At 44.4% G+C, this 14265-nt stretch overlaps 1 protein-coding gene across 1 annotated transcript in view; it reads right to left on the bottom strand.

Moving 5' to 3' along the window:
- LOC106565248 (copine-9) overlaps nucleotides 1-14265 on the bottom strand; it is a 242628-nt gene that overhangs the window by 54862 nt on the left and 173501 nt on the right. Inside the window, 3 exon segments of the mRNA XM_082959020.1 lie at nucleotides 1747-1851; nucleotides 2371-2474; nucleotides 5394-5457. Of these exon segments, the coding sequence (XP_082815146.1) occupies nucleotides 1747-1851; nucleotides 2371-2474; nucleotides 5394-5457 (273 nt within the window).

Raw genomic sequence — 14265 nt, 5'->3', positions numbered from 1 at the left:
AGTTGTACGGGAGGCATAATGGGAACTCCCCCAGATGTCACACCAAACTAGCAATCAGATAAAAACTCCCTGGTTTTACTGAATATAGAGTACCTGCAACAGTATCCGTAAGTTGCTTTGACTAAAAGCTTCTGCTCAATGACCGAATGTAACAGTAAGGACAATGTACAGGAAATCTACAGAAAACCACATGAAACTAACAAAATATACTGAACAAAAATATAAACACAACATGTAAAGTGTTGGTCCCATGTTTCATGAGCTGAAAAAAAAGATCCCGGAACTTTACCATTAGCACAAAAAGCATATTTCTCTCAAAAGTTGTGCACAAAATTGTTTACATTCATGCTAGTGAGCATTTCTCCCTTGCCAAGATAATCCATCCACCTGACAGGTGTGGCATATCAAGAAGCTGATTAAACAGCATGATCATTACACAGGTGCACCTTGTACTGGGGACAATAAAAGGCCACTAGAATGCGCAGTTTTGTCACACAACACAATGCCACATGTCTCAAGTTTTGAGGGAGCATGCAATTGGCACGCTGACTGCAGGAATGTCCACCAGAGCTGTTGCCAGATAATTGTATGTTAATTTCTCTACCATAAGCCACCTCCAATGTCGTTTTAGAGAATTTGGCAGTACGTCCAACCGGCCTCACAACCGCAGACCATGTGTAACCACGCCAGACCAGGACCTTCACATCCGGCTTTTTCTCCTGCGGGATGGTCTGAGACCAGCCACACGGACATCTGATGAAACTGTGGGTTTGCACAACATAAGAATTTCTGCACAAACTGTTAGAAACCGTCTCAGGGAAGCTCATCTGCATGCTCGTCATCCTCACCAGGGTCTTGAACTGACTGCAGTTTGGCGTCATAACCAACTTCAGTGTGCAAATGCTCACATTCTATGGCCACTGGCAGGCTGGAGAAGTGTGCTCTTCACGGATTAATCACGGTTTCAACTGTACCGGGCAGATGGCAGACAGCGTGTATGGGCGAGCGGTTTGCTGATGTCAACTTTGTGAAAAGAGTGCCCCACGGTGGCGGTAGGGTTATGGTATGGGCAGGCATAAGCTACGGACAATGAACACAATTGCATTTTATCAATGGCAATTTGAATGCACAGAGATACCGTGAAGAGATCCTGAGGTCCATTGTCTTACCAATCAGCCGCCGCCATCACCGCATGTTTCAGCATGATAATGCACTGCCCCATGTCACAAGAATCTGTACACAATTTCTGGAAGTGTCCCGGTTCTTCCATGGCCTGCTTACTCACCAGACATGTCACCCCATTGAGCATGTTTGGGATGCTCTGGAAAAACATGTACGACAGGGTGTTCCAGATCCAATATCAAGCAACTTTGAACAGCCATTGAAGAGGAGTGGGTCAACATTCCATGGGCCACAATGAACAGCCTGATCAACTCTATGTGAAGGAGATGTGTCGCGCTGCATGAGACAAATGGTCACTCCAGATACTAACTGGTTTCATGTTCCACGCCTCTACCTTTTTTAAGGTATCTGTGACTAACAGATGCATATCTGTATTCCTAGCCATGTGAAAGCCTAATGAATGTATTTCAATTGACTGATTTCCTTGTATGAACTGTAATGCATTAAAATCTTTGAAATTGTAGAATGTTGCATTAATATTTTTGTTCAGTGTAGCTCATGTGGTCATCCCTTTACCCTGGGTACTAAGTGACCTTTGATCTCTTGGCTGTCTGCGTCACTCACCTGTCATAGTCTCCGTTACAGAGGGCTCGCACAGGGATGGTGAAGGGCTGCCACACAGGATTCAGAGTATTCTTTACCACCTCCGTCTTATGGCAGATGGTGAACCTACGGTACACAGCACACACCAGGAGCTATGAATACAGATACTGTACAGGGATGGAACATAGGCCTTAGAAGTATCAACCACAAATACCAAAGAAGATGGTGAACCTACGGAAATAGAATTACCCATAAGAGTGCAGTCGAATGGCCCGTGGTCTGAGGGGCTTTTCCCCCTGTTCTAGTAATTGTATTTATATGGTCCCCATTTCAACACAGTACACACAAGGACCACTAAGTACAGGGATGAAAAGGCATAGCCCTAGAAGTATAAGCCACAAATACCAAATAAATGAATGTCTTTGTTTTCTCCAAAATACTTGTTGTGACAGATTCATTCATTTGGGTTGAGGCATATATGTGGATCTACATAACAGACAATGTGGGAAGTGAACTCATCTTGACACACACACACACACACACACACACACACACACACACACACACACACACACACACACACACACACACACACACACACACACACACACACACACACACACACACACACACACAAACACTCACGTTCCGTCTTCATTACTGCGGTAGAAGACCAGGAATGGGTCTGACTTGCCGAAGAAGTCTTTCTTGTCCAGCTTGTTGGCACACAGCTGCATGGTAGCAATGTCCTGAGAGAAAAGACAAGTCTCAATGTCAAAGCAAGGTGGTGGTTTTAGGTCACCATAGTGACATAAGTAATATAAATTACATGTAACTAATATGTCAGTTTAAATGACATATATTGTAACTACAATGTCACTGTTAAATGTCACTATTTTGAAATATTCTAATGTTGCATTTATATATTTCTCTGACCAAGTATGTGAAAGTATGGTTCTTGTTTGGGGATGGTTTAGAGGTTGAATTATTACAACCTTTAAATAAGATAAAGAATAACTATACGAGCTTTAATGGTAAAAGTCGTTAATAAGTATGGTATGCGTATGGAGCTGCAATGCACCTCAGGGACAACACCCATATTCATTATATTTCACAGGAAAACCTCTGAGAAAGCAAAAACAAACGACTCATTTGGTTGAGCAAATATCTCCCGAGGAGGAGCAGCCCACCCATATAAATAGAACATTTACTTGAATGGGGATTCCCGTTCTAGTAATTCTATTTCTATGAGCTCGACATCCTTTAGAAATCACACCTTTTGGAGATCTGAGCAAGGTGGCAGAATAAACACAACATGTCATCTGCCTTGGAGCATGCCCCTTCCACTGTATTTCTGTAATGAACGATATAATGAACTATGTTCTCCATGTCTTAGAGCAACGGTCTGCAACCTTTTCTAGCATGACAGCTACTTAAATTCTTTTGGCAGAAAACAGTGCACTAATTTCTCTTTTACACTAAGGACCTGCAAGCTTTTCTAGCATGAGAGCTAAAATTAAACATGTCTCAAGCTACTTATTTTTTCTAGCTTTCAAATAGGCACATTCTTTTCTTCTCCCCTGCAAGAATGTGGCTATTTGAAAGCTAGAAAAAATAAGTAGCTCGAGACATGTTTAATTTTTAGCTCTCATGCTAGAAAAGGTTGCAGGTACTTACTGTAAAATAAACATTTCTGCACTGTCTTCTGCCAATATACTTGGTCAAATAATGCTTAATAAACAACTCTAGGGTGGAGGGAGCTATACAATTTGTGATTTCATATTTTCCCAAATTATGTTTTCTCAGTTTTATTTGTCAAATTTTTTTGGTGTGTGTGTGGGGGGAGAGATAGAGACAGACAGAGACAGGGAGAGGGAAACAGCAAGAGAGAGACAGAGAGAGAGAGAGAGAGAGAGAGAGAGAGAGGGAGGGAGAGAGAGGGGGACAGAAAGAGACAGAGACAGGGAGACAGCAAGAGAGAGAGAGAGGGACAGACGGAGAGAGGGTGAGTATATTAACGGAACAGAGAGATAGAGATACAATTATTCATACCTCTGAGGGGAATTGTCAATGTCGTTATTCACAGATCGGATGCATATTTATTTTAATATTGTAGTCTTCATTTCTGTCAGAATGATAATTTATCAATGTCTGTGTCCCAAATGGCACCCTATTCCCTGCCTTGCAAAAGTATTCATCCCCCTTGGAGTTTTTTCTATTTTGTTGCATTACAACCTGTAATTTAAATGGATTTTTTGGGGGACTTTATGTCATGGACATACACAAAATAGTGACATTAAAAAATAACTTTAAAAAAATTATAAAATAAACGGAAAGTGGTGCGGGCATATGTATTCACACCCTTTGCTATGAAGTCCCTGAATAAGATCTGGTGCAACCAATTACCTTCAGAAGTCACATAATTAGTTAAATAAAGTCCACCCGTGTGCAATCTAAGTGTCACATGATCTGTCACATGATCTCAGTATATATACACCTGTTCTGAAAGGCCCCAGAGTCTGCAACACCACTAAGCAAGGGGCACCACCAAGCAAGCGGCACCATGAAGACCAAGGAACTCTCCAAACAGGTCAGGGACAAAGTTGTGGAGAAGTACAGATCAGGGTTGGGTTATAAAAAAAATATCTGAAACTTTGAACATCCCACGGAGCACAATTAAATCCATTATTAAAAATGGAAAGAATATGGCACCACAACAAACCTGCCAAGAGAGGGCCGCCCACCAAAACTCATGGACCAGGCAAGGAGGGCATTAATCAGATAGATAACAAAGAGACCAAAGATAACCCTGAAGGAGCTGCAAAGCTCCACAGCGGAGATTGAAGTATCTGTCCATAGGACCACTTTAAGCCGTACACTCCACAGAGCTGGGCTTTACAGAAGAGTGGCCAGATAAAAAGCCATTGCTTAAAGAAAAAAATAAGCAAACACGATTGGTGTTCGCCAAAAGGCATGTGGGAGACGCCCCAAACATATGGAAGAAGGTACTCTGGTCAGATGAGACTAAAATATAGTTTTTTGGCCATCAACGAAAACGCTATGTCGGGTGCAAATCCAACACCTCTCATCACCCGAGAACACCATCCAGTATCATGCTGTGGGGATGTTTTTCATCGGCAGGGACTGGGAAACTGGTCAGAATTGAAGGAATGATGGATGGTGCTAAATACAGGGAAATTATTGAGGGAAACCTGTTTCAGTCTTCCAGAGATTTGAGACTGAGATGGAGGTTCACCTTCCAGCATGACAATGACCCTAAGCATACTGCTAAAGCAACACTCGAGTGGTTTAAGGGGAAACATTTAAATGTCTTGGAATGGCCTAGTCAAAGCCGAGACCTCAATCCAATTGCGAATCTGTGGTATGACTTAAATATTGCTGTACACCAGCGGAACCCATCCAACTTGAAGGAGCTGGAGCAGTTTTGCTTTGAAGAATGGGCAGTGGCTAGATGTGCCAAGCTTATAGAGACATACCCCAAGAGACTTGCAGCTGTAATTGCTGCAAAAGGGCATGACAAAGTTTTGACATTGGGGGGTGAATAGTTATCCACGCTCAAGTTTTAATTTAAATTTTATTTCTTGTTTGTATATTCCCTATGTTGAATGGATGAGAATATGTGTGTGTGTGTTGTGTGTGATACTGACCCTGCAATTACTCAGTTCTTCAGCGGTGAATATGATGTTCCCACACTTTTTCCCTGGGATCCCACTAGAGAGAGAGAGAAAGAAAAAGAAAAAACTCAAAATGATGAGTACTGGGTTAGGGTCCTTTGTCAGTATTTTGTGTACATAATTTGCTTTTTAAATGCTGAATTATTATTAGTGTGCCTCTTTGTATGCATTCATGTGAACATTGCATGGAAGGTCAAGACCTTGAGTGAAATAGACACACATACGCAAGCATGCACACACACACACACACACACACACACACACACACACACACACACACACACACACACACACACACACACACACACACACACACACACACACACACACACACACACACACAAACATTCCTCATGTTGACAGATAGAGGTCAGTCCTGATAGCTTTATTAACTTGCCTTCAGACTCCAAATCAACAGATATGAGAACAGTCCATCACTTCACATTAGCACTCCACACATTGAAACCAGTGGCAGAGGACTGACTTTAGATCAGATGTTGGGATGACAAAATAGTTTTTCATAGAAACAGACAAGGGCTGTTCAGGGAGACTTTTCGTCACCTCCACACTTTTTCTACTTTCCAAATACCACCATATTCCCTTTATAGTGCATTACATTTGACCACAGCCAATTGAGCACATAAATAGGGAATAGGGTGTAATTTGGAACGCATCCATAGATGAGTCATTTTCACTAGGGGACACATTACCATTCAATCCAAGCAAACACATTTCTTTTAGGGCCGATTGGAGTGTCTATCAAATTATGTATGAGGCAATCAGGGTAATTGTAATGGAATTAGATTTAAAAATGGAGGCCAGACGGACTGATGTTAAGAGGGGAATACCTATTTAACAAGGGGAGGGCTTTTTAATTTTGGGTACCACTATCGATACATTTGCTGTGAGTGATGCATTCAGAATAGCATAAATAGATGTGTATCAATGCTAGAGAGAGGAAACAAGCATTAGGGTTCTCTTCCCAAGAAGAAGATTGATAGAAACAAAAAACAGAGAAACATTTCATGTAAATTATTATTCACAGGCTGATTCTTATAAGAGAATATTACAGATGGTCAAATCCAGCATGTCATACAGTGATTTATTCCATCCAGTAGACATTGCACTAAGGCTGGTAAGTGTGGCTATAGGATGATTAACATTATTGCTGTGAGTTTTAAGGGTGTAATCATAAACACCCGTGCCACATACACACACCCTGAAGTGCTCACGACAGCCTGAGGTGGTATGTGCACCGGTGACAATTTACTCTACTCACACACACACACACACACACACACACACACACACACACACACACACACACACACACACACACACACACACACACACACACACACACACACACACACACACCTGTCGGGTTTGACAGTCTCTTCACAAGGCTATTTACAATGCTTACAATGCCTTTTTATACCTTTACCCCAGCATTCCATGTACTCAGATCTTCTCTATTCTCCTCTACGCCACTGTGACAGCCTGATTACTTCACAAGGGCACACACAGAGCTTGTTTCTGTCAGAAAAAACACCCTAATACCCTCGGTTCTGGTAAACACACATGTACGCACATACACACACGGACGCACGTACACGCACAAACACAGAGACACTCAGACACACACAGATACAGGCACGTGCACAGATAGGAGTCTAACTGTGCCGAGCAAATGCCCCTTTGCCCTCCCACTCGCCAAGTGCCCTTTTGGGTGGTGATATAGTTTATGGAGGCCGTTAAAAGCCAAGCTGCAGCATCATGAACTAACTATAGACGATGGAATGATTTCTTACTGAGACATGTTTAGCAAATAGGCGTGAGGGGGGAAAAAAGCATGTACAACTTCCTCCAGATCAGAGACTGAAATAAAAGACTTGACTTACTTATTAGATTATAAAAGCAGGACTGGGCAACCTTCTTTACATGCAGCTCAAGGTTTAGGTCAGGGTCAAAGAAGACGCCAAGGTTTCTGTCCGTAGGCTTTACATTGGTGAACAAATGACCAAGGTTATTTACATCAGGGTTCTAAAAGGTGGGGGTGAAATAAAACAACTTCTGACTTATCCCTTCTTCAGTTCTGAACCCACTGCCCGCAAGTTGTTGGGACATCTTCAAGTTTGCTACCGGAAGATAAATCACAATAATAAAAAATAAAAATCTAACTAGCTAACTAGCAGATATACATAAATCATCAACATCAATGATCAGCTGATAGCGCACCCTCTTTTCCCGATGTCAATCATGCCTTTAGGAGGCACTGTAATTGTAAGCAACTAGCTTGTGATGAATGTGTTGTTGAAGAAATAAATAGGCCCTTTTTTCCTTTTGGGCTCTGGTCAAAAGTAGTGCACTATATAAGAAATAGCATGCCATTTTGGACATTTCCACACAAAATGGTACCCTATTCCCAATCTAGTGCACTACTGTTGAATTTCAAGAGCGCTACTTTACAAGGAGAAGTCGTGCACTATATAGGCCAGGGGATATGGTGCCATTTCAGACGCAGCCACAGTGGCTATGTCCCAACTCTCCATTGCTCTCGCGAAGTGTGCACTTGATTTAAAAACATTGGCTGGAGGGATTTTCCATCATTACAAGTGAACATTTCTGGAAAAGGCAGGAGAATCAGGACATAGCCACTTTCTCGCCCCGGGCCCAATTCACACATTACCTGGAACACAGGCGCTACAGGCTGAATGGTGTTATTCCACTGGGCACTTGAAAAATAAAGGAGACTTAATAATAATAATAACTTAATAATTGCAATAATTGAATAACCTAATAACCAATGTTTCGACAGACAAGCTGTCTTCATCAGGGTATAATGAAGACAGCTTGTCTGTCAAAACGTTGGTTATTAGGTTATTCAATTATTGCATCTGAGCTCCTAGAGTGTGCGGCTCGCCTTTCTTTTTCAAGTGTTCTACTCCGCTAGCCAGCATCTCGCCTAAACAGGTGTGCATTTCTTTCGCCTCCAGATTCCACTGGGCACAACCCGTCATTTCAACGTGGACAATTGGGTAATATTTTGTTGATACGTTGATCAATGAGATTACAACCTATATTCAACCACTCAAAAATACAGCCAAAACTTAGTTGAATTACCAATGTGTTGTCACTATGCTTTCAACCATATAAAAGCACTGCAAAGTTCAAATGAGAATACATTGTCAGATATTTTGTTAATTTATACAACAGCTTAATGTGTTATCACTGTGCTTCAAATAGCAGAACCAAATGATCTGGATTGCAGTTGAGATTACATTAAAAGTACATGGTGCAGTGATCAATACCATTCGAGATTCTACACAGATTATTACAGCAATTGTGAATTTCAAGGAAGCCGAAATGGGTATCATTCCCATTCATAGTGCGTTAGTTGAAAGAGGCGCTGTGGTTCCATGCCCGAATTCGCGAAGTAACACGCCAATTTTACCTGTTAGGAAACCATCTGGTGATTATTGTTTTGAGCAAGACCTTAGAATAGTAAACGATGCTGTACATGCTAGAGCACCCCTGGTGCCTAACACTGTTTCCTTTTATCCCAGGTGCCTCCAGGTAGTTTTTTTTCAGTAATTGATTTCGCTAATGCTTTCTTTAGCATCCATGTGGCTGAAGAGTCACAGGAGTGGTTCTCGTTTACGTTTCTTGGTAGAAAATGGATATGGACGGTTATGCCTCAAGGCTACATTGAATCACCTGCCATCTTTGCCCAAGAAATGTCTTGGAACCTAGAGGGTTTTGTTGCTCCTGGAGGGAGTATTTTGGTTCAGTATGTTAACGATTTATTGGTTTTCTCACAACCAGAGAAAATATGTCATGAGGACACTCGGGTATTGTTGATTTTTTGGCAGAAAATTCTCATAACGTTTCCCCCAGTAAGATGCAATTATGCCGGAGCTCCGTTAAATATTTGGGTCATGACGTTACTTCTGAGGGTCACACCCTCTCCAAAGATAGATAATAGGCAATTAACCTGTCAAGGTATAGGGGGCAGTATTTTCGATTTCGGATGAAAAGCGTGCCCAGAGTAAACTGCTTAATACTCGGGCCCAGAGTCAAATATTTGCATATTATTAGTAGATTTGGATAGAAAGAAAACACTCTGAAGTTTCTAAAACTGTTTGAATGATGTCTGTGAGTATAACACAACTCATATGGCAGGCAAAAACCTGAGAAAAATCCAACCAGGAAGTGGGAAATCTGATGCTTGTAGTCTTTTCAAGTCATTGCCTATCTAACACACAGTGACTTAGGGTTCACTTAGGGATCATCCAAAAACCCCAACATAGAAAAACAGAAACTAGAACCAAACAACATAGAAAAATTAAACTAGAATAAACCCCCCAGTCATGCCCTGACCTACTCTACCATAGATAATAAGAGCACTCAATGGTCAGGACGTGACAGTACCCTCCCCCCAAAGGTGCGGACTCCGGCCGCAAAACCTGAAACCAAGAGGGAGGGTGGGGGGGGGGGGGGTGTCTAGTGTTGGTGGGGGCTCTGGAGCAGGGTTCATCCTGCAGGGTTCATCTCATCCTGCGGATCCGCCAACATTGGAGGCGGCTCTGGTGCGGGACGCAGAACCCTCTCATCCTGCGAATCCGCCAGCATCGGTGGAGGCTCCAGACTGCGGACCGCCACCGGAGGCTCCGGACTGCGGACCGTTGCTGGAAGCACTCCTCATGACAGCCCGCTTGGAGTTTGCCAAAAGGCACCTAAAGATTCACAGACTATGAGAAACAAGATTCTCTGGTCAGATGAAACCAAGATTGAACTCTTTGGCCTGAATGCCAAGCTTCAAGTCTGGAGGAAACCTGGCACTAACCCTACGGGGAAGCATGGTGGTGGCAGCATCATGCTGTGGGGATGTTTTTCAGCGGCAGAGCGCTCAGAACCTCAGACTGGGGTGAAGGTTCACCTTCCAACAGGACAATGACCCTAAGCACACAGCCAAGACAACGCAGGAGTGGCTTCGGAACAAGTCTCTGAATATCCTTGAGTGGCCCAGCCAGAGCCCGATCTTGAACCCAATCGAACATCTCTTGAGAGACCAGAAAATTGCTGTGCAGCAATGATACGCATCCAACCTGACAGAGCTTGAGAGGATCTGCAGAGAACGATGGGAGAAACTCCCCAAATACAGGTGTGCCAAGCTTGTAGCGTCATACCCAAGAAAACTTGAGGCTGTAATTACTGCCAAAGGTGCTTCAACAAAGTTCTAGGTAAAGGGTCTAAAAACTTAGGTAAATGTGATATTTCATTTTTTTAATGTTTTGTCATTATGGGGTATTGTGTGTAGATTGATGAGGAAAATAATATATTTTAGAATAAGGCTGTAACCTAACAAAATGTGTAAAAAGTCAAGGGGTCTGAATATTTTCCGAAGGCACTGTATATACAATGGCTTGTGGCTTCCTCAACCCTCCTCTCCTCCCTTTCTGCATCCTTTGACTCTCTATGTCCCCAATCCTCCCGGCCGGCTCGGTCCTCCCCTCCTGCTCCGTGGCTTGACGACTCATTGCGAGCTCACAGAACAGGGCTCCGGGCAGCCGAGCGGAAATGGAGGAAAACTAGCCTCCCTGCGGACCTGGCATCTTTTCACTCCCTCCTCTCTATATTGTCTTCCTCTGTTTCTGCTGCTAAAGCCACTTTCTACCACTCTAAATTCCAAGCATCTGCCTCTAACCCTAGGAAGCTCTTTGCCACCTTCTCCTCCCTCCTGAATCCTCCTCCCCCCCTCCTCCCTCTCTGCAGATGACTTTGTCAACCATTTTGAAAAGAAGGTTGACGACATTCGATCCTCGTTTGTTAAGTCAAACGACACCGCTGGTCCTGCTCACGTTGCCCTACCCTATGCTTTGACGTCTTTCTCCCCTCTCTCTCCAAATGAAATCTTGCGACTTGTGACGGCCGGCCGCCCAACAACCTGCCCGCTTGACCCTATCCCCTCCTCTCTTCTCCAGACCATTTCCGGAGACCTTCTCCCCTACCTCACCTCGCTCATCAACTCATCCTTGACCGCTGGCTACGTCCCTTCCGTCTTCAAGAGAGTGAGAGTTGCACCCCTTCTCAAAAAACCTACACTCGATCCCTCTGAGTTCAACAACTACAGACCAGTATCCCTTCTTTCTTTTCTCTCCAAAACTCTTGAGCGTGCCGTCCTTGGCCAGCTCTCTTGCTATCTCTCTCAGAATTACCTTCTTGATCCAAATCAGTCAGGTTTCAAGACTGGTCATTCAACTGAGACTGCTCTTCTCTGTGTCACGGAGGCTCTCCGCACTGCTAAAGCTAACTCTCTCTCCTCTGCTCTCATCCTTTTAGACCTATCTGCTGCCTTTGATACTGTGAACCATCAGATCCTCCTCTCCACCCTCTCCGAGTTGGGCATCTCCGGCGCGGCTCACTCTTGGATTGCGTCCTACCTGACAGGTCGCTCCTACCAGGTGGCGTGGCGAGAATCCGTCTCCGCACCATGTGCTCTCACCACTGGTGTCCCCCAGGGCTCAGTTCTAGGCCCTCTCCTATTCTCACTATACACCAAGTCACTTGGCTCTGTCATATCCTCACATGGTCTCTCCTATCATTGCTACGCAGATGACACACAATTAATCTTCTCCATTCCCCCTTCTGATGACCAGGTGGCGAATCGCATTTCTGCATGTCTGGCAGACATATCAGTGTGGATGACGGATCACCACCTCAAGCTGAACCTGGGCAAGACGGAGCTGCTCTTCCTCCCGGGGAAGGACTGCCCGCTCCATGATCTCGCCATCACAGTTGACAACTCCATTGTGTCCTCCTCCCAGAGTGCTAAGAGCCTTTGGCGTGACCCTGGACAACACCCTGTCGTTCTCCGCTAACATCAAGACGGTGACCCTATCCTGTAGGTTCATGCTCTACAACATTCGCAGAGTACAACCCTGCCTTACACAGGAAGCGGCGCAGGTCCATTTCCAGCCACTTGTCTTCTCCCGTCTGGATTACTGCAACTCGCTGCTGGCGGGGCTCCCTGCCTGTGCCATTAAACCCCTACAACTCATCCAGAACGCCGCAGCCCGTCTGGTGTTCAACCTTCCCAAGTTCTCTCACGTCACCCCGCTCCTCCGCACACTCCACTGGCTTCCAGTTGAAGCTCGCATCTGCTACAAGACCATGGTGCTTGCCTACGGAGCTGTGAGGGGAACGGCACCTCCATACCTTCAGGCTCTGATCAGTCCCTACACTCAAAGAAGGGCACTGCGTTCATCCACCTCTGGCCTGCTCGCCTCCCTACCTCTGCGGAAGCACAGTTCCCGCTCAGCCCAGTCAAAACTGTTTGCTGCTCTGGCACCCCAATGGTGGAAAAAGCTCCCTCACGACGCCAGAGCAGCGGAGTCAATCACCACCTTCCGGAGACACCTGAAACCCCACCTCTTTAAGGAATACCTGGGACAGGATAAAGTAATCCTTCTAACCCCCCCCCCCCCCCCAAAAAAAAGATATAGATGTACTATTGTAAAGTGGTTGTTCCACTGGATATCATAAGGTGAATGCACCAATTTGTAAGTCGCTCTGGATAAGAGCGTCGCTAAATGACGTAAATGTAAAATGTAAATGTACCGCTAACAAGCCACCAGGGGGAGACTTGTCAAGGTCTGGTGACAGACGGAGTCTATGTCACGCGACAGTGGCATCACGCGACGGTGGCTCCCTCTGCTGGACGTGCCAGGTCTCAACGGGTTCTCCGGCAAGGACCAATTCGGGGCTGATTGAGGCTGGTGAGTAATCAAGGGGCTGATTGCTCACCAGCCGTATTGGGCCCATAAAGCTGCCAGGAGGGCAACACACGGGAGGGTTGGCAGCAGTGAGAGGCTGCTACCAGATAGACGTCCTAACGGTCTGCTAGAACCGAGGGGCTCGGTGTTCTACCCCAGAGACGACAGTATTCCCAAGAGCCCAGAAGGCGGTAATTCAGAAGAGGTCTCCTGTATCAAATGCCACAGGCTATACATGTAATGTGAGCTCATTGCAACTCACATGCACCACCTCACCTCTGAGTTGTTGTTATTGTTAGCCTGTTGGGGATAGGGGGCAGTATTTACACGGCCGGATAAAAAAAGTACCCGATTTAATCTGGTTACTACTCCTGCCCAGTAACTAGAATATGCATATAATTATTGGCTTTGGATAGAAAACACCCTAAAGTTTCTAAAACTGTTTGAATGGTGTCTGTGAGTATAACAGAACTCATATGGCAGGCAAAAACCTGAGAAGATTCCTTACAGGAAGTGGCCTGTCTGACAAGTTCTTGTTCTTCTTGTCTCTGTTTATTGAAAACTGAGGATCTTTGCTGTAACGTGACACTTCCTACGGCTCCCATAGGCTCTCAGAACCCGGGAAAAAGCTGAATGATGTAAATCCAGTCTCTGGCTGAAAAACATTAGCGTGTTTGGATAGTGGCCGGTCAGAGTACCATCAGACTGAGGCTCGTGCACAAGTCGACCCCATGTTTTATTTTCTTTCGTCTTTGAACGTAAACACGCTTTCCCGGTCGGAATATTATCGCTTTTTTACGAGAAAAATGGCATAAAAATAGATTTTAAACAGCGGTTGACATGCTTCGAAGTACGGTAATGGAATATTTTGAAATTTTTTGTCATGAAATGCGTCGTGCGCGTCACCCTTCTTTACCATTCGGATAGTGTCTTGAACGCACGAACAAAACAGAGGATATTTGGATATAACAATGGATTATTTGGGACCAAACCAACATTTGTTATTGAAGTAGAAGTCCTGGGAGTGCATTCTGACGAAGAACAGCAAAGGTAATAACATTTTTCTTATA

The sequence above is a fragment of the Salmo salar genome, chromosome 12, assembly GCF_965601325.2.
Source record: "Salmo salar chromosome 12, fSalSal1, whole genome shotgun sequence".
Taxonomy (NCBI): domain Eukaryota; kingdom Metazoa; phylum Chordata; class Actinopteri; order Salmoniformes; family Salmonidae; genus Salmo; species Salmo salar.
This window is presented reverse-complemented; position numbering and strand designations above follow the sequence as displayed.